General features: G+C 42.1%; 1 protein-coding gene across 21 annotated transcripts in view; it reads right to left on the bottom strand.

The window, feature by feature from the left end:
* Nucleotides 1–22,182, bottom strand: part of abi1a (abl-interactor 1a) — a 64,076-nt gene that overhangs the window by 24,010 nt on the left and 17,884 nt on the right. For 20 of the 21 annotated variants that reach the window (XM_071328739.1, XM_071328740.1, XM_071328742.1 and 17 more), the window contains exon 3: nt 11,931–12,107. In XM_071328739.1, coding sequence (XP_071184840.1) covers nt 11,931–12,107 — 177 coding nt within the window. Of the gene's footprint in view, nt 1–11,930; nt 12,108–12,938; nt 13,005–22,182 lie in introns of those variants that run through there. The other variant, XM_071328756.1, reaches the window with a different exon arrangement.

The following is a 22,182-nucleotide window of genomic DNA, read 5'->3' as shown; positions in this document are numbered from 1 at the left end:
CCACACCTACAAGTAGGAATTCTCACAAATCCATTGGATGTTGCCATTGCGCATTGAAATGGGTATTTCAACACCTCAATGCGTCATACCACTGAATAATGTCAAGAATAAATATATACACAAAGTCCTTTTGTATCTTCCCTATAGAAACAATGTCAGTTCAGCGCATATGAATAAACTGACTGTCAAACTGTACTGCATGTTGGTGTGATTTTACAAAATGATCATGAACGCTGAACCTATGCACTTATGCTCTAGGAAGAAAAGCAACAGGTGCTCTGTAATTTATGTGTTTGAGAGAGTCAAATAGAGGAACAGCTAGTGTTCACACCATGGGACTGCTCCGCACTACGACAAGCACCAAGTCAAGTGGGTCATCAATTATGCAGGCTCCCTATTGGGCCATTCCGAGCGCATCACAAGAAACAAGATAAAACAGGAGCTTCTTGGGAAGGCCAATGTTAGGTAGATTCATCAAATGTAGTATGTTGAAGCTATGTATGGTATATTCAAATCAAGAAAGTGGAAGAAAGTGACACTGTGGAAACGAGGGTGCACCAAAGCTAAATTCTGGGGCCTTTTTTGTTGTTGAAATATGGCTTAATATTAGGCTACAGGCACCAGTTCTTTCAGACAGGACCGTGTTGACTGATTATTATTAGGCTACAGGCACCAGTTCTTTCAGACAGGACCATGACTGATTAATATTAGGCTACAGGCACCAGTTCTTTCAGACAGGACCGTGTTGACTGATTATTATTAGGCTACAGGCACCAGTTCTTTCAGACAGGACCATGACTGATTATTATTAGGCTACAGGTACCAGTTCTTTCAGACAGGACCATGTTGACTGATTATTATTAGGCTACAGGTACCAGTTCTTTCAGACAGGACCATGTTGACTGATGGAGGGTGTTGTTATCCCAGTTCAAAACCAATGGGATTAGCATATCAAACTGTAGCTCAAAATCCCACCGTGCTGTGATCTCTATTGTAGGGATTGATCAATGGGTTAATGGCTAAGGCAGAGTGGGGTTGGGTCAATGTTCAGGCCTGGGTGAGTCTAAGCAGGATTTGTCAATGCTATATGCAACAGAAGAGTTTCAAAAAGAGTAGATGCATCCTCCTGGATGACTGAACCAGACTGCTCATACAGTACCAGTCAAAAGTTTGGACACACCTACTCATTCAAGGGTTTCTCTTTATTTGTACTATTTTCCACATTGTAGAATAATAGTGAAGACATCAAAACGATGAAATAACATATGGACTCATGTAGTAACCAAAAAAGTGTTAAACAAATCAAAATATATGTTATATTTCAGATTCTTCAAAGTAGCCACCTTTTGCCTTGACAGCTTTGCACACTCTTGACTACCTCATGAAGCTGGTTGAGAGAATGCCATCTGGAATGCATTTCAATTAACAGGTGTGCCTTGTTAAAAGTTCATTTCTGGAATTTCTTTCCTTCTTAATGCGTCTGAGCCAATTTATCCTCTGCAGCAGAGGTAACTCTGGGTCTTCCTTTTCTGTGGCGGTCCTCATGAGAGCCAGTTTCAAATAGCGCTTGATGGTTTTTGCGACTGCACTTGAAAAAACTTTCAAGGTACTTGAAATGTTCAGTAATGACTGACCTTCATGTCTTAAAGTAATGATGGACTGTCGTTTCTCTTTGCTTATTTGAGCTGTTCTTGCCATAATATGAACATTTACCAAATAGGGCTAACTTCTGTATACCACCCCTACCTTGTCACAACACAACTGATTGGCTCAAGGAAAGCAATTCCACATATTAACTTTAAACAAGACACACCTGTTAAATTAAATGCATTCCAGGTGACTACCTCAAGAAGCTGGTTGAGAGAATGCCAAGAGTGTGCAAAGCTGTCATCAAGGCAAAGGGAGGCTACTTTGAAGAATCTGAAACATAAAATATTTAGATTTGTTTAAGACTTTTTTGGTTACTACGTGATTCCATGTGTGTCATTTCATAGTTTTGATGTCTTCTCTATTATTCTACAAGGTAGAAAATAGTAAAAAAATAAAGAAAAACCCTTGAATGAGTAGGTGTGTCCAAGCTTTTGACTGGTACTATACATAGATGTCAGCCAAATCACTGCACAGATCCAGTCATTATAACCTGGATTACCTGAATAATGATCATACTGACAGATTGGAGTGATTTGTCTGGTTCCGTCTATGGAGTTTTCCTAGCCACTGTGCTTCTGCATCTGCATTGCTTGCTCTTTGGGGTTTTAGGCTGGGTTTCTGTAAAGCACGTTGTGACAACTGCTTCATAAAATACATGTGATTGATACATTTGATTGATTAACAGATCCATATTCATAAATGCACTAACACAGTGCTAGACCTGGGCTATGACGTGAACGTGTAAAAGGGCAGGCTATATGCCAATACTGCTTACACAGGGATGAGAAGATGTGCTGAGCTAAGGGCCCTAGGAGGAAAAAGTCTGAGTCATCAAATAGCACTACGGAAGTCACCTTCAAGACATGTTGATGACACTTACTATGTTATAAACATGCCATCTACAAGCACTCGAAATACGTTCCCCCCCAAACAGTGACTCGAAACTGTTTCGTAACAGTCGTAAACGTTTTTTAGGAAGTACACATCATCCCTGGCAGCCGAGTTAAGGCTATATTTTGTTCCCCGTGTATCTAATACAACTTACCAAGGACGAAAAACAACACATTCGTTGAGGAAACGAAGTCTAAAGCAACATCTGACATCTCCCCTGCATTCCTGAATGTGCTGACTAGATTAAGCGGCAGCTGACTGGGAAAATAAATCTCCTCTTCTGTCATAGTGTTGTGAAAAAGACGACAGCGGCCATACGCTTTAGGAGAGAACATGGTGATCCTCTGTATGAGTCAGCAGCTTAGATGGTCAATAGAATGTCATAGAGTTCAGTGAATATCATTAAGATGTTGAACCTTCCATTCCTCCTCTCTTTTACTAGTCTCCCCTCTCTCCGACAGGGATACTGCAACATACTGTACATGACTTCGGTACCAATCGTGTGTGTGTGTGTGTGTGGGGGGGGATTTTCTTACAAATTCTGTTCTAAATAAATCAGATGTTTCTATTGGCGTGTCTTTCTTTTTAAAGGCCCAGTGCACTCAAAACCGTGATTTATCTCTGTTTTATATATATTTCCACAGTACGAGCTTGGAATAATACTGTGAAAGTTATGATCATGCCGTTTTAGTGTAAGAGCTGTTGCAAAAGACCACCTGAAATTTCTGCCTGTTTGGTGGGAGGGAGTTTTGGCCTTCAATGGTGACATCACCATGCAGTAAATTACACTGAAAATATAAAAACGCAACATGCAACAATTTCAAAGATTTTACTGAGTTACAGTTCATATAAGGAAATCAGTCAATTGAAATTAATTCATTAGGCCCTAATCTATGGATTTCACATGACTGGAAATACAGATAAGCATCCGTTGGTCACAGATACCTTAAAAAAATACAAAAAATAAACAAAGGTGGGGGCGTGGATCAGAAAACCAGTCCGTATCTGGTTTGACCACTATTTGCCTCATGCAGCGCGACACATCTCCTTCGCATAGAGTTGATCAGGCTGTTGAGCACACTGTCGTATACGTCGTTCCGGAATAATCCAAACAGGTTCAATGGGTGACCTATCTGGTGAGTATGCAGGACATGGAGAAACTGGGACATTTTCAGCTTCCAGGAATTATGTACAGATCCTTGCATCATGGGGCCGTGCATTATCATGCTGAAACATGAGGTGATGGCGGTGTATGAATGGCACGACAATGGGCCCCAGGATCTCGTCAAGGTATCTCTGCGCATTCAAATTGCCATCGATAAAATGCAATTGTGTTCGTTGTTAGTAGTTTATGCCTGCACATACCATAACCCCACCGCCACCATGGGGCACTCTGTTTACAATGTTGACATCAGCAAACCGCTCACCAACACGACACCATACACACGGTCTGCCATCTGCCCGGTACAGTTGAAACCGCGATTCATCCATGAAGAGCACACTTCTCCAGCGTACCAGTGGCCATCGAAGGTGAGCATTTGCTGTGCATTTGCTGCATTTGAAGTGGTAAAGAAAACATCTGATCATGCTGTTTAATCAGCTTCTTGATATGAGCTTCTTGATATGACACACCTGTCAGGTTAATGGATTATCTTGGCAAAGGAGAAATGTTCACTAACAGGATTGTAAACCAATTTGCGCACAACATTTTAGAGCTATACGCTTTTTGTTCGTATGAAAAATGTTGGGGATCTTTCATTTCTGCTCATGAAACATGGGACCAACACTTTACATGTCACGTTTGTTTTTGTTCAGTGTAGTTAATAGACCAATAAGATATCTTTTTTATTATATATATTTTTCCCCAAAGGTTTTTCTATATTTGTACTATTTTCTACATTGTAGAACAATAGTGACGACATCAAAACTTTGAAATAACACGTATGGAATCATGTAGTAACAAAAAAAAAAAGAGAACCTCTTTGGGCTGCAGGGGCAGTATTGAGTAGCCTGGATAAAAGGTGCCCATTTCAAACGGCCTCGTACTCAATTCTTGCTCGTACAATATGCATATTATTATTACTATTGGATAGAAAACACTCTCTAGTTTCTAAAACCGTTTGAATTTTGTCTGTGAGTAAAAGAGAACTCATTTGGCAGCACACTTTCTGACCAGGAAGTGGAAAGTCTGAAATCGATGCTGTGTTCAAGGGCCTGCCTATAAATGGGCATGATACGTATGAATATACTTGCACGTCATACACCTTCCCCTAGATGTCAAGAGGAAGTGAGAGGAGAAATGAGTTGATTATCTTGGTCTGAGATATAATGCATCCTCTTGGAATGACGTGTCCCCCATTTTAGGTTTTCTGGAAGGCGCGTGGAGGGACCTGTAATTGCCTTCTGAAAAGCTGTCGTTAAAGGCGAATACTATCTCCGGCTTTGATTTTATTTGATACATGTCACAATATCATCGTAAAGTATGTTTTTTCAATATAGTTTTATTAGATTATTGAATTTTTTTCGGGACGTTAGGCGTGTTGCTTTGTCTGCATATGTTCAGGAAGGATAGCTTCGCGCCACTTGGCCAGTGTGCTTGCTAATTCAAGAAGGAAAAACGACGTTCTGATACCAAACAAAGACGGTTCTGGACAAAGGACCCCTTGTACAACATTCTGATGGAAGATCACCAAAGGTAGGACCCATTTTGTGATGCTATTTCATATATCTGTCGAACTGTGTACTAGTAGTTTTGCGCACAGAATTTGGCCACTCTCTCGCTAATACATAAGCCTTATGTCGTAATGAAGATATTTTTAGAATTCTAACACTGCGATTGCATTAAGAACTAGTGTATCTATCATTTCTTATACAACATGCATTTTTTTGTAATGTTTATGAATAGCTATTTGGTCAGAATAGGTGAGAGTCTAATAGAAATATCCGCACATTCTGGGAAAAAGATGCTACGTTAGCATAATGGATAACCACTGATTTCAGCTCTAAATATGCACATTTTCGAACAAAACATAAGTGTATGTATAACCTGATGTTATAGGACTGTCATCTGAGGAAGGTTTATGAAGGTTAGTGAAAATTTATATCTTTTGCTGGTTTATTTGCTAACGCTAACGTGCCTATTGCTATCGCTAACGTGCCTTGATGAATGAATGCGGTTGTGTGGTAGGCTATTGTAGTAAGCTAATATAATGCTATATTGTGTTTTCGCTGTAAAACACTTTAAAAAATCGGAAATATTGTCTGGATTCACAAGATGTTTGTCTTTAATTTGCTGTACACCATCGATTTTTCAGAAATGTTTTATGATGAGTATTTAGGTATTTCACGTTGGTCTCTATAATTACTCTGGCTGCTTCGGTGCTATATCTGACGGTAGCTGTGATGGTAGCAGCAATGTAAAACTGATTTATACCTCAAATATGCAAATTTTTCGAACAAAACATAGATTTATTGTGTAACATGTTATAGGACTGTCATCTGATGAAGTTGTTTCTTGGTTAGTTTGGTTGGTTCTTGGTTAGTTTGGTTGGTTTCGTGCATGCTACCTGTGCTGCGAAAAATGTCTGTCCTTTTTTGTATTTGGTGGTGAGCTAACATAAATATGTGGTGTTTTCGCTGTAAAACATTGTAAAAATCGGACATGTTGACTGGATTCACAAGATGTGTATCTTTCATTTGCTGTATTGGACTTGTTAATGTGTGAAAGTTAAATATTTCTAAGAAATATTTTTTGAATTTCGCGCTCTGCCTTTTCAGTGGAATGTGGGAGGAGTTCCGCTAGCGGAACGCCGGGCCTGTAAAGGTTAAACAAATCAAAATATATTTTATATTTTACGTTCTTCAAAGTAACCACCCTTTGCCTTGAAGACAGCTTTGCACACTCTTGGCATTCTCTCAACCAGCTTCATGAAGAATGCTTTTCCAACAGTCTTGAAGGAGTTCCCACATATGCTGAGCACTTGTTGGCTGCTTTTCCCTTAAAAATTTGTTTAACACTTTTGGTTACTACATGATTCCATATGTGTTATTTAATTGTTTTGATGTCTTTACTATTATTCTACAATTTCGAAAATAAAGAAAAACCCATGAATGAGTAAGTGTCCAAACTTTTGACCGGTACTGTATATACAGTACGTATTGTCACATATAGTAAGTATACAAAAGTAAGTAGTAAGTAAACAATATCCCATAATGACAAAGCAAAAACTGTTTTTTGAAATTGTAGCAAATATATATATCTAAAAAATAAATCACATTTACATAAGTATTCAGACTCTTTACTCAGTACTTTGTTGAAGAACCTTTGGTCGCAATTACCGCCTCGAATCTTCTTGGGTATGACATTCTCAAGCTCTGTCAGGTTGGATGGGGAGCGTCGCTACACAGCTATTTTCAGGTCTCTCCAGAGATGTTAGATTGTGTTCAAGTCTGGGCTCTGGCTGGGCCACTCAACGACATTCAGAGACTTGTCCCGAAGCCACTCCTGTGTTGTCTTGGCTGTGTGCTTAGGGTCATTGTCCTGTTGGAAGGTGAACCTTTGCCCCAGTCTGAGGTCCTGAGCGCTCTTGAGTAGGTTTTCATTAATCTCTGTACTTTGCTCTGTTCATCTTTCCCTTGATCCCGACTAGTCTCCCAGTCTCTGCCGCTGAAAAACATCCCCACAGCATGATGCTGCCACCACCATGCTTCACCGTAGTGATGGTGTGAGGTTTCCTCTAAACATAACACTTGGCATTCAGATCAAAGAGTTCAATCTTGGTTTCATCAGACCAGAGAATATTGTTTCTCATGGTCTGAGAGTCCTTTAGGTGTCTTTTGGCAAACTCCAAGCGGGCTGTCATGTGCCTTTTACTGAGTGGCTTCCATCTGGCCACACTACCATAAAGGTCTGATTGATGGAGTGCTGCAGAGATGGTTGTCCTTCTAGAAGGTTCTCCCATCTCCACAGATGAACTCCCGAGCTCTGTCAGAGTGACCATCGGGTTCTTGGTCACCTCCACCAAAGCCCTTCTCCCCCGATTGCTTAGTTTGGCCGAGCGGCCAGCTCTAGGAAGAGTCTGGGTGTTCCAAACTTCTTTCATTTAAGAATGATGGAGGCCATTGTGTTCTTGGGGACCTTCAATGCGGCAGACATTTTTGGTACCTTTCCCCAGATCTGTGACTCTGTAATCCTGTCTCTGAGCTCTACGGACAATTCCTTCGACCTCATGGCTTAGTTTTTCCTCTGACATGCACTGTCAACTGTGGGACCTTATATAGACAGGTGTGTGCCTTTCCAAATCATGTCCAATCAATTGAATTTACCACAGGTGGACTCCAAGTTGTAGAAACATCTCAAGGATGATCAATGGAAACAGGACGCACCTGACCTCAATTTCGAGTCTCTTAGCAAAGCGTCTGAATATTTAAGGTGTTTGTTTTTAATAAAATGTGCAAAATGTATGAAAAGCTGTTTTCACTTTGTCATTATGGGGTATTGCGTGTAGATTGACGAGGACAATGTTTTATTCAATCAATTTTAGAATAAGGCTGTAACGTAATAAAATGTGAAAAAGGTCAAGGGGTCTGAATACTTCCCAAATGCACTGTGTGTGTCATTCAGAGGGTGAATGGGCAAGACAAAAAAATGTAAGTGCCTTTGAACAGGGTATGGTAGTAAGTGCCAGGGGCAACGGTTTGTGTCAAGAACTGCAACGCTGCTGGGTTTTTCACGCTCAACCGTTTCTCGTGTGTATCAAGAATTGTACACCACCCATAGGACATCCAGCCAACGTGACAACTTTGGGAAGCATGTGTTGTTTGAAAAGAGAGTTCCAAACCGCGCTGCCAATAACAGGTCATTTTCAAACTACTCCTAGACGGTCCTAGCGAAATTCTTGCTTGAGAAATTTGCTAAGAAGCTACTTTTGTTTCTCTTTGACCATTTTAATGTAAAACAGTAACAGTAAGGTACTTCATTCTTGGCCAGGAATTATTTGATATTGAAATATAAACAGCTGCATTGGACCTTTAATAAGAATACAAGCTTATGCGTTTTGTGAATGTTTCCTTACTAAAAACTTTTATCAACACATTTAGTCATACAAATACACATATTATTTAAATGAACGGGTGGTATCTAAACACAGTCTCATGTGGCCAGTTTTACAGTTGGCTGGAGATTAGACATGATTCAAACTGCCATCTTGGCAGCATTGATTATGGTCAGTAAGTAAAGCAAGGCATAGTGATTCTATAGGGCCCTAACAGCTTTCTGCTACCCCCCCTTCCGTTATTGTAGGCAGAATATCAATTAATGCAGAGTATTGATGTTAAATATTGACTTCCTCTCTGGGCTGTGACATACACAGTTGAGAGGAGATGGGTAATAAATGCCTTCCCAGGCCTTATGTACAGTGTGTGTCTGTGTGTGTGTGTGGTTCTGTGCTCGCGTAGTCCCTCCCACTCTTAACAGCCTCTAGCCTAATCCCCCATTCACACCCACCAGACGTGTACTGCACAATGAATCACTGTGGATTACACCCAGTGGGACAAGTGGGTGTTAGGTCCTCCAAATGGAAACATCAAATGATTCTTGGAAGGATGCATATAATGGTAATGGGCTCCATAATGTGAAAGAGAGGGAGTGAGAACCTTTAATGGTAGAATAAACCTACAGTAGATCATTCTAAGGTGCCATAGACCTTCACTCTGCACTTATTGACAAAAGGGCATTTGAAATATCAGCAGACTTCAAACGGATGGACTAAAGTCGAAACATGATGTTCCATCGTTAAATCAAAGCTTACCGTATATGTACATTACTCTTTATTCAGTTTTCAATCATCTCTGTTGTCATAATGTAATATGATATGTATATTGATAATGTTATAACAGTTTACAGTAATTTAGACCAACCATGATTTGTCACCTGTGTGTGGACATTATGACATGACAGAGCACCATGGTGGATAACATGGTAATTTGAAGCCTTTTCAGTTTACATCAGCCCACACACACCACTCTGTTGTGACATACAAGTCCTATGTGATTTGTGGGCTTGTAAATTGAGAGTGACATGATGGCTTTTATCCTGCCTTATCATTGCCCATCCTTCTACTGGTCGACAACGGTGGCCACTTAATCCAATCTGCCCGACAGCAGCGATTGATTGATTGATTTATGGGGGGGGGGGGGGGGAGTTAGAATCGGAGGGGAGATGGAGGTCACAAAATGGCCCCGGTCATCGGGGCTCTGAAGCTGCTGTCATAACGACCTATATGACCTTTAACATTAACCCTAGGGCCACTACTACTCGATAATTTGTTTGCCAGCAACATAGTATGGGGCTGCATTTAAAGAGCGGAAGTCTTGAGAGAATGCTTTGAAAGAAACTTAAATAGAAAACAATATTTCAGTGTTACCATGGCTTCATTAAATTGTTACTCTCTAAAGGATTTCTGAGAGCCCAGCTCAATATCAGAGAGAAATAGGAGAAACCGATCACGAGGGCGGTTCAGAAGTAAGTGCTTTTTAAAAAGTCTCAAATTAATCTCTGGGTTGGTCCACAAAATGGGTGCCTTTTGCGAACTAGAAATTGTGCACAAATATTGAATTTTAAAAGCCTGGTAAATTAAACGTAGTGCCTTTTAATATAGACTACATGGAAAATTCAATAAATCAGATGTTTAATATCTAACAAACAACAAATTGTTAGATTACTTGTTAGATATTACTGCATGGTCAGAACTAGAAGCACAAGCATTTCGCTACACTCGCATTAACATCTGCTAACCATGTGTATGTGACAAATAACATTTGATTTGATATGAATAAAGACTTGACAAAATTCTGCATTTTGACATGTCCCTCTGTGCATCCTCTGACTTCTAAAAAGATTTTAACCTACTTAATTTCTGACCACAACCACAAGTTTTCACCATCATTGTAAAACACTAGTTATTTTGTTGCTTTGACAAAGTCATTTCCGAAGATTACAGTATAGTATATATATATATTTTTTTTTATACATGTACCCTTGTTAAAATTAGGTGAAATAAAGTACTATCTAAAATGCATCTTTTGATGGGTAAAATAAAATGTTAGATAATCCTATTAGAAAACTAAATGTCTCAATCATAATCTGTTCAAAAGTTATTGGAGTTTTTAGCCGTGTATGATGGCCAGAGTCAGGGTGACTAAATCAATGGAGGCCCGATTTTTTTTTAAATTTAAGAGGCAAAAAATGATCAGAAAAATTGCACTTCATCAGCTAGGCATGTTCCTGTGCAAGAATAAAGGCTACTGGCTACCTGACAGGCTCACTTCCTGTTGAACTCATCATATTTCTTCTCCAATCCGCAGGAGATAAAACGATAGAGGTAAAATGGATATCAAATTTGAGACGTAACATGTAGTATTTTCATATTTTAGAACATATTAATTCGAAATTCCTTTTATTTTTCGAAGACTTCTAACAAAAACAAGCGTCTCTCTCTCAACAGAACACTGAGCGTATACTGCATATTCTTTTTATTTTCAAAGCCTTTTACATTTAATTCAGCTTGTGTCATCCTAATTTAACTTTTATTGACCTGCGGAAACAACTTTGAACGACCACAAAATATAAAATCCTCATAAGCTGTTGCGAGGAACCTGCAACGCTCAGTCAGCAGAGCTCAGATATAATGTTAATGATATGCTAGAGAAAGAACCCACCGAATGACTCAGAACATGAAGAATCACATTTGTCTTGGTAAAATGTATTTTATAACATAAGGAAGCTCAAATTTCATCATCAAAGTGCATTTTCACCCACTCTGTGCAGAGTGGGTGGACACCCTACAACCAAGTTACACTACTCAAAAAAGGTACCTAATTGGTGGAACGACCCCTTTACTCACCCTTTTCACAGAGCTCTCTAAGAGTAGCTCAGTTTTTAGAAAGCTATCAATTATATCAATCCTTAGTTGATTCCAACCCCCCGCCCTGGGTCCAACAGAGAATATTCCTGCATGGTCAGCTATGTGTATTCTATGGACGAAAATGAGACAGTGAGATAGACAAAGAGAGCGAGAAGGAGGAAGAGGGAGAAAGACAGGGATATGGAGTAAAGGGGGAGGGGGAGGGGATAAAAGGGAACTAGACATACAAACAGAGAGAGAGAAAGTGGAGAGAAGAAAATAAAACACACGCACAGAGGGAGAGTGACAGAAACATGTAAAAGAGGTGTATAGAAACAAGGGGACGAATCCAGAGCGTGTTGAAGAAAAGGGAGAAGAACAGAGATGGAGAACCACTGGAATACTTGACACAAATAAGAAATGAGGAAAGGACCCCAAAATGTAGACGAGGGATAAAGAGAGAAAGACAGGAGACGCGAAGCTCACCTTGACCCCGTGGCCCACATCGTCCAGCACGTTGTAGTCGATGGGCTTCCTGATGTATCGGACCGGCCGTTCCATGTTGGCAGGGGCGATGATTTTGTGGGTCCTCGATGTGTTCTTGTTGGTGGTGAGGATCCCGATCTCTCGCCTGGCCACCTTCTCCTTGTGGATGTCCACCGTCTAGAGACACGGGAGGGGGTGGGGGGGAGACATGATAAGTGCCTTATACAAGAGCTGTGGGACATAGAGCAGGGACCGTTGATTGAATTACAACCTTGTCATATAGTAACTAAAGAGGGTTTAATTGAATCATGTCGCGGCGGTTTTCTTCACCAAGCTCGCGATCCCTTTTACGTAGCTGGTACACACCAGCAAAATCAATTACGGTGCATAATAGAAGCCGAACGGAAGCCGTAATGACCCGCCGTGTACAGACCATGATGCCTTTGGCTTCCCTCCAAAAATCGGTAGTGACATGTTGTTCAATGCCGTCATAAATGAACAAAGACTATGGTGAAGACAACTCACTTCTACCACCAATATTTCATTCTTGAGTTATGGTGATTCCAGGATACTATCATTTACGGAGGTAGGTAGCATATGTGCCCTCTTGAAACAGTAAGCCTCTGGCTATTTCAATTGATGACTTGTACCATTTAAACTCAGCAAAGCACCAGGAATAAGGTCTACTAGCAATGCAATCATTTGAGAATCCTAAATTATTATATAAAATGTGCACTCATTAAAGACACAGAAACCTATACTTGAATCATACGTCAGTATAATCACATCTAAATACAAAGTGTCCTACAAAGCATATTTCCAGGGATCTCATTTCTATCCATTATAACTAAATCTTCAATGTTAGAAGGCCGATAAAATAATGAAGCCCAAAACCAAAATGAGATATATTATTGAAGTTTCACGGAGAGAACAGAGTGTTTTGCTTCTGTAAATTACGGCTGTTTGATAAATTGCCTACTGCTCTTTAAAACTGACTAATTGTCTCACCCTTTCATTTATAGGCTCCAGTCCACCACTTCTGTTAAGACCCACGGGCATTTGCATAGCAACAAAGTGTGTGTGTTTGAGAGAGAGCGAGAGAGTGGGAGAGAGGAGAAGAAGAGTGAGAGTGTGAGAAAGTTTGTTGTGAGTGAGAGGAACAGGCTGAATGTGTTGGTGTGTGTGTGTGAATAGTTTGGAGGTGTGCACGTGCACACACTGCGGTATGAACCAGGTCTAACCAAGGCCAACACACACACAAAGGATCTCTAAAGTTGACCCTTCCCCGAGGACCACGCCACACAGTTATGCCCCGTTGAATTTCAGGGCTACACTCAAACTCTCTGCCAACTACACTTACGAGTCAGGGAAGCACCTGGGCCTTCCTCAGCCGTAAGAACCCAGTGTGACGGTTCTTTGAGATTTGCCTGAGGTTGTTTGTCATCACTGTACTGTGTCTAGACTGTTTACTGAAGTATCCTGCTTCCAAAGACTGAGAAAGACGCTGGCGATATCAAAGATCCCATGCAGACTGACAGTAATGAGAGCAGAGTATTGTGACAGGGTACAGAAGAGCTATGAAAGGCTCTGTCTTATCAGCTGGAGAGGAACAGTCATTCTTTTCAAGATTCCCTTTTTTGATTGGATTGTTTTCATGTTCAAGCAACAGGGATTTTCTCACAGCGTCTAGGAGAAGAGGGAACTGTTCAGTTCGGCAAGTGACGGTAATCGGTCACAGTTCTACCCATCACAACATGTACTACCATCACAACCACCATGAAGTCTATCAAAATGATCACTGTCAATGTCATCGTTTTCCCATTCTCTCCTTTCCCGGGCTCCAATCGGGCATAGAAGAGCCATAGAGCAAATGATCTTCCTCAGAGGAGATGAAAGGGGACCAATGTCAGCCGAGGGCCGGCCGGGTAGTCAAACCAACCGTTTTCTCAGGGGAGGGAATGCTGGCCGGAGCCAACAGACAGAGGATTCCATTCATGCCACAGACAGACAGGACTCTGGACTTTGAGTCTCCCTTATCTCGGAGAAGAGAGAATTAACTAGAGTTTGTTGGGTAGCGTTTGCACTGTTAGCGTCGTAACAATAAGTTGGCGTCATCTACGTCTGTATATCGGTAGTTACTTCATTACCAGCGCATCCGTAAATTTGCTCCCATACAAATCCTCCCCATGATCCATAAAGAAACAATATTCTCTTCAAAATGCCTTGTGTATTTTTATGAGTTAAGGGGGTGAAGTCGAGTACAGTAGTCCATTATGACTTGTGATTGGACATAAGTGCACTTTATTCAAAAGGACTAGTCCAACAAACCCTTCAAAGTGTATGGCACTGAGCCGTGGACCAAACGTCCTCCAAACATGCTGGTCTACCATCAGAGTGGTAAGGCTGTTCTCAAACCCAACATCCAATAATTGAGCAAAGAGACTGGGAAGGTTTTACAGCAGGCTTTCGCCAACACTGAATTATGAACGCCGGGGTACTGGGAAAATACAATAAACTCAACACTGGTCCCAGGAAATCAATTCTCAGTTAGATCAAGAGGTTCAGTGAGTGGCTTGCAGAGAGCAGTGAGGACTGATGGTCGGAGGAGGGGAGTTAAGTGTTCCTGGCCATATTCCAACAGTCCAGTCTATGACCTTACCGCGCCCTATTCGGCACCCACAATAGAGCAACGTATGGGGGGGGGGGGTAAATGTCTGTTGGGTTAGATTCCATTGTAAAGAAACAGGCTGGGTGGTTTGTGAAATCACTGTTTTATTAGTAGGATGACTCAACGGCAGTTGTCACTTGTCACCAAGTGGTAAGCTACTTGTGGATACGGTTACAGTAAGTTGTACCCGCAATGATTATTCATTTAACAACCTCTTTAGAGGCTTCTGGTAAAGTTCAGCTGTAGGAAGTGAACGACGCGCAGAAGAAAAACTAGGACCATAGCAAAAGAACCTGTCAGTGAAATACCGCAGCTAGACTTGGGAACTGACCCATGATGTTTGAATGCACTAACGCTCCTTATCAGAGTACACAGTGTAGCACAAACAGCAGTGCAGCTGGCATCGGGAGGAAGTTCATATCCTTCCTGTGAGAGAAGAAAATAGCTTTGCTGAAGTATGGCTCACAAATGTTACACAAGTGTTAAGACTTTGAGAGACAAAGTATTAGGGATTTCTTAAGGGGGGGGGGGGAGGATTTCGACTAAAATTGATGTGTGCTCAATCAAAATGTTTGCCGATTGAGATATGCTTTTCCCGTTCAGTATCAAACCGGATGCTCTGTCACACATCCATACTAAAAGTCCTTTCCTCGTGAATGTTAAACTAGTATTGTGGAAAGCTTAAATGAGAATGCATGGTGAATGGCTTTTCCCTTCCAGTCTCAAACCAGACAAAGAGTTGAATCAAGGATGTTTTTCAGAATGACTTTTGCTGACCAGTGCTGAACTGGCTTAATAAAAAGAACCTTTTCAGGTCTACAGCTGAGCACAATACCAGCCGATTTGCGTTTGTACTTCAGGAGGCTGTCTGGAGTTCTGCTGAATAGACCTTGCCCAGCTGGAAGGACGATTCACATGTGTTCTCAATCACTGTCATCCACATGCCCCGAGTCGGCTCGCTTTTATCCCAGAACACACTGGGCAGCCTTGGTTTGGCCTTCTCTGTCAGCAAGCCTTTGGGAATGTGTGAGTGCAAGTGTGTCCGTGTGGGAATGAAGGTGCTCCTCCTCTTTTCTCTACTTCTTATCTCTGGACCTTTATTCTTCTCCCTCTCTCCGCCTTGCCCAGCAAATCCTCTCCTCCTCTTCGTCAACCTCTCCTCTCGCTCTCTTTTCTTATCTTGCCTTCCTTTGCTTTTTGATTTCCATCATGTTCCATTCCCCCCCCCCCTCACCTCATCCCACTCAGCCTTTTTCCTCTCCTTCTGCCGCTCCTCTCTTTCCACTCACCCACCTCACACCCAGTGAATAGTCACCCTCTTCCATGATTGGAGGACCTTGGTCACCATTTGTCGTGCTGCCAGTTCATTCCTTCCCCATCATACATCTACCAGCTGGAGTCCATGGCTATTTCAGGACATTAAAGCAAATGTAATTTTTGGAAGATGAGGAAGTAAGCCCTTCCATTTGGGCTGTGGGTGGCTGGTCAACCTTTTCGCTGTACACCAACACGGTGGTTGCTATGTGGGATTGTCGTGTTCTTCGTAGCAGCAACAAGAAACTACTTCAGTAAAGAATTGTCAGAGTACGTTCTCTCAATATTGTGAGAAACAAGCTCAGAACATGGTTCAAAATGTCTGCTGTAACTAGTTCCCCCAAGTGGTAAAGACTAGTATAAGTGGAATCACACACACAGTGTGATGATGGATCCCGGCTGGAGGATGTCTCAGACGAATGGGATGGGGTTGTTGACCCCGGTCTCCCTCCCTCTCTATATTGATTTACACCTCAACTGATTCCTCAGACAGTGGGGGGGGGAGTGGAGGAGCAGGGGAGAGGTTTGACACATTTACACAAGGGCCCTCCAGATCATCAGCAGGGGGATTATAAATCTCACACAGGCAGGGCAGAGAATCAAAGAACCTGGAATGGAATTTCGGAGCCTTTCGTAAACCTGGCTTGACATCTGTCTCCAGACATACCGTACACACACGCTGTTCTGTAGAAATCAGGGAGAGAGAGAGAGATAGAGAAAGGAGAATCTTCATACTTTGATAAGCTGCAGAGAGTTGGTTTCACTGCTGTAACTGACAGAAAGAAAAACGGCAGTTTCAGCGCCTTGGCAGCGGGGGTCGGAGGATGAGAGCCGCAATAAAAACGGCAGCTTTGCACAAATCCATGGACGGACAGAAATCCAACAGATCTGTAGCCATACGGTTGGGCTGGGTGAACATTACCGGACAAATATGCCCTTCATGCCACTGTGTGTGTGTGTGTGTGTGTGTGTGTGTGTGTGTGTGTGTGTGTGTGTGTGTGTGTGTGTGTGTGTGTGTGTGTGTGTGTGGTTAGCTCGACTGGACAAATGTGCCAATGGTTAATAATAGAGTTTAACCATACATGATTATATTTGGACAGAAAGAGAAAACTGCAATGCCCAGATGTTTCAGCAAACTGGCAGAGTCAGCCGCTTCCTGGAGAGATACCGCCCATCTAAAACGCGAACCGTTCGAGCTACAAACTAATAAGTCACTACCATCGAAAGACAACTCTCACGAACAGGGCAGTGTCGGTTGTTTTCCTCTTCGACATCCACAAGCTTTTACGGCAGTCGTCTGAACTCTGTCGCAGATGTCCTAATTTTGAAGAGGTCTTCTCACAAAAATCAACTGTCCAGACCGAATGGTTGGAGCAACAAACTAATGGCACCAATATTGAAAGGGGAGACTTGCGAGCACAAAGGTGTCGGTTGTTTTGCTCTACGATGCACACAAGCTTACGGGGATAACGTGCATAGGGGGTAAAAAAGGGTCACGAATAACGTGACCAAACATGTCCCAAAAAAAAATCAGAGTTTTCTTATTTATATCTCTCAGATATGGGACAGACACTTCAAAAACATATGCCTTGTGATTTTTGGGGGAGGATGTCTGTTTTTCCATGTACAGATGTGTATCTATGAGCTATAGCAGTAAAGGCCAAATTCAATGTTTCCTCAAATAACATTTTTTTTTTATACAGGAGTCCTAAAATTCAAAATCAAATGGCTAAATGATGCCTTTCATGACCATCTTAAAACAATTCCATATGTTAACTTAACGCGATCTAAGGCCACGGTAATCTTCACAGATGGCAGAAGACAACGAGTTACAACAATGAAGCTCTATCACAACTCTCACTGTGTCTGGCTTCTGCCAACTTGACCAAGCACATCCATCTGTGGAGTGAGACCAACAATAGCGGTTCCGGAAAGGTGAGGACAGATCACTCAAAGACAAACCTATAGCCTGGCTTCTGTCTGTTTCTCAGCGCACTGAATGCCATCTGTGGTGCGAGCCATCACAGCTGTCTAGGAGCCCTGAGAGAGCCCAGTTTGTCAGTGCATTTAGTGTAACCCAGCACATCATGTGAGAGCTTCCATCTAACGAGTGAGACAAAATGTCCACTCAAGGAGTCCTCTAGGGGACCAGGTTCTGGCAGCATATGTAGAGTCTCTTCGGAAAAACAGAATTCCTCCGGTGAATCTAACACCCGCTCTCTAGAACACTTTCAATATTGCATAGCCGGGGGCAGAGGGGGGACGGAAGAGACCAGCTAACTATTTGTCCGGTGTGAGAAAACTAAGGCAGATTGTCTTTCCCATCAGTGAAAAACAGTATATCAGAGAGTCGGGACAACATGCCAAGGTCGACCATTTGTTTGTGGACACAGCACATTTGGGGTTTCTGTACAAAAACACCTACTGTGATTTTCCCCATGTAGCCTAGGCATGTCGCCAATATCAAGTCAAAGACTGGACTCTCAAATTCAAGTACAGAATGGACCATATAAGCATTGGCATATTGGGTTGGGTTAAACCGTCCCACTTTACACAATTGCACCACATTGACATTGAAAATAAAGAAAATAAAGTGGGTTGTTCCTTAAAACGAGTGCCTTTTGCGAAGTAGAATTTGTGCACCAGTATTGAATCTTAAAAGCATGTTATATTAAATTATGTGCCTTTTAATATAGACCACATGGATAATTCAACAAATCAGTTTTTTTTAAATGAATAAAGACTTGCTAAATTGCCAAAATGCAGCATTCTGAGATGTCCGTCATTGCACCCTCTGTGAGGTCTTGGAAGATTTAACCCACGTAATCCCATGGCTAAGGGTTAGGGGAAATATATATCTTTTTAGATTCTCCCAAATTTCGTGGTATCCAATTGATAGTTACTGTCTTGGCCAATTGTGCGACGCCCCATGGGTCTCCCGGTCGCGGCCGGCTGCAACAGAGCCTGGACCCAGAATCTTTAGTGGCACAGCTAGCACTGCGATGCAGTGCGTTAGACAACTGCGCCACTCGGGAGGCCCTTGAAAATATAAAACTTTTTTTTTAAAAGGAACACATTTTTACTCCCCAATTAATCCTGAAAATTCACAGGGAAAAAGGCTGTCTGTGTGTTTATTTGTATGGTCCACCATTCATCCCGAGTGTCAGTATAGCATGATTTGGAGTAGGGGAAGGGTGTTTTCCTATGCATCATCAGACCAGCTTCCTTGTTCGGTGTTAACTTCTAACCCCTTTTGCCCTTCCCCCTTTCAAAGCTTCATCCTTGCCAAAACATTCCTCTCCGCGTAACAAACCATCTTCAATTAGATCCAATCATATTTTCCTGCGCTCTACTGTTCCCCACGGCTCTATGAACACCAGCGGGACATTCCCATCTAGAGGAGACAGAAATCAAAATGCTGTTCCTCAAAGCTAAGCCATTGCCAGTGTTTTCCCTAAGTCTTTGTATCAGGCGGGGCCCAAATATCTCAGAAGCGTCACCAAAAAGGTAGACCGCTAAAGACTATTAGCTGAGGCTATGCTCCATATACAGTATGTGCCACTCAGAAATGACCTTCTGCGTAATTACTTAATTATTAGCGTAATTATTAGCTGTGAGAGCGGCAGATGTTTATAACCAGCCTGGGATTACACTCTGGATGGCAGTGCTGTATTTCAAAGTCCCTAAAACCTAAAATAGCATTTTAACAAATTCAGGAAATGGAAAAAGTCCGAACTTTTCAAGAATGTTCTTGTTTTCCTACCTTGTAAGGACATTCTTGACCTTATAATGTAGGCACACACACACACACACAACATGCATACAAATACATCCATCCCAACCCCACCCTATGTGCAGTTACGAACATAGAGAAAGGACACACTGACAAGCATTGCGATTAGCAGGAAACACCGGCCCCCCAGCCACGTACATACGCTCATCTGTGGAAGTTCATATCCTGTTTGGATGAAATCCATCTCCGCCCAGCACACAGCAGCATGAGGGAGGTCAGTCAGCACTGCAGCACACACACAGGCAGCAGGGGGTTTTCTGCATAGAAAAGTCTTGGGCGGGCCACTTTCAGCGCCGCATATGTTTATTTATCATCTGTATAATTTTGGGATGGAAAAACATTCAATATAAACGTCTACAACCAGATATCAAGTATGTAGAAAATATAATGGCCCTATATCTTAAAAAAAAAAATAAAAGATCATCTTTGAGAACTAACAATCACCAGAATAAAATCTAGTCAGCCAGGTCGTTGCTGTAAATGAGAATGTGTTCTCAAATCAACTTACCTGGTAAAATAAGGTTCAAATAAATAAAACAATTCCAGAAGTTAAGCATTCAGGAATATTGATTTTGTTATGTTTGAGTCACTCAGATAGCATAGACACTGGCAAAATGAGTAAAATTGAAGGAAATTAGCTTTAAAACTGAAAAATGTATTCTCAGACACATGACAGGGTATGTAGAATTGTGTGTAGAGGCGGCAGGTAGCCTAGCGGTTGGGAGCGTTAGGCCAGTAACCGAATGGTCGCTGGTTCGAATTTCCGAGCCGACCAGGTGAAAAAAAATCTCGATGTGCACCTTCAGCGAGACACTAAACCTTAATTCCTCCTGTAAGTCGCTCTGGATAAGAGCGTCTGCTAAATTCCTAAAAAGTAACATTGCAAGAAATTTGCTTTAAAAACAGCTACACCGGTCAACAGGAGGGCCGCAAAAATGTTCGGTCAGTGACAGTGCCATTGACCCCCACCACACACACCACCTACAACCCTTTTAAATACACACACACACAACACACGCTGTGCTCATACTAAGTAGCACGGACGCGTCACATGCATGCAGTCCTATAATCTCAAAACAATCGACTATCGAGAGCAGTGTATTATAGAGTTGTGGTGTGGCAGATTCTTGGTGCATGGAATAACTCAGCGTTGTGAGCAGCACTGACTTCAATTAGCTGTCTGGCAGGCCCAAGTGCATCCGTGCCACAGAGGAGCCTCATGAAACGAGGTGATTTACAGTAAGTACTGTGAACGACCGTGGCAGCCAAGTGAGTGGTGTTCTGTTTGATGCTTTCACATGCACTGTTTGACATACACAGAGTGTACGAAACATTAGGAACACCTTCCTAATATTGAGTTGCACCTTCCCTTTTGCCCTCAGAACAGCCTCAATTTGTCAGGGCATGGACTCTACAAGGTGTCGAAAGAGGTATACAGGGATGCTGGCCCATGTTAACTCTAATGCTTCCCACAGTTGTGTCAAGTTGGCTGGAAGTCCAGTGGGTGGTGGACCATTCTTGATACACACGGGAAACTGTTGAGCAAGAAAAACCCAGCAGCGTTGCAGTTCTAGACACACCTGGAACCTACTACCATACCCCATTCAAAGGCACTTAAATATTGCACTTGCCCATTGAGCCTCTGAATGGCACACATGCACAATCCATGTCTCAATTGTCAAGGCTTAAAAATCCTTCTTTAACCTGTCTCCTCCCCTTCATCTACACTGATTTGAAGTGGATTTAACAGGTGACAATAAGGGATCATAGCTTTCACCTGGATTCACTTGGTCAGTCTGTCATGGAAATCGGTGTTCCTAATGTTTTGTACACAGTGTAGACAGAGCTCTGCGAAGTCTGATACCATCGCTAGCTGGGCTTCTCCCTTTACGAAAATATTCAAACATGCTCAGCTTTACTGTGCATGAATAAACATGCGTGCGCACACACACTTTCCTCTTAACACAGGGTATGACGGAGAGATGTTCTCTCCGTGTGAAGCCCGCTCTGACGCTGGGACAGACAAAACGCTCCCTGTTCACTGCTTCTCACACAGCACAAGGTGGCACCAGTCTATTCTCTTCTCAGCCTCAGATACTAGGGCTGGGAATTTAAAAAAGGACCTCACGACACGACATTATCGCGATACTCAGGTGCCGATACGATATGTATTGCAATTCTCACGTATAAGTATTGCTATTCGATACTGTGATTTTATTGCGATTCAATGTTCCAAACATATTGCTCAACATACGCCTGCTGCAGAGGGCCAAGAGAGAGCCAAAATACTGGAGTTTTGGTGCAGGTACAGCCAACTAGCGCAAAAATCATATTGCGGTAGTCAAAACGAAACTATATAAATTGTAAAAAAAAAATATAGAATCCCGGTATGTAACTGTATCAATTCCCCCCCTCACTACTAGATACTGCAGGGAAACCCTGTTTATCAACGGCAACAGTGAGAGCATTGGCAGGGT

Source organism: Salvelinus alpinus, chromosome 10, assembly GCF_045679555.1.
Source record: "Salvelinus alpinus chromosome 10, SLU_Salpinus.1, whole genome shotgun sequence".
NCBI lineage: Eukaryota > Metazoa > Chordata > Actinopteri > Salmoniformes > Salmonidae > Salvelinus > Salvelinus alpinus.
Note: the sequence above shows the minus strand (reverse complement) of the source record. Positions and strands in the feature narration are given on the sequence as shown.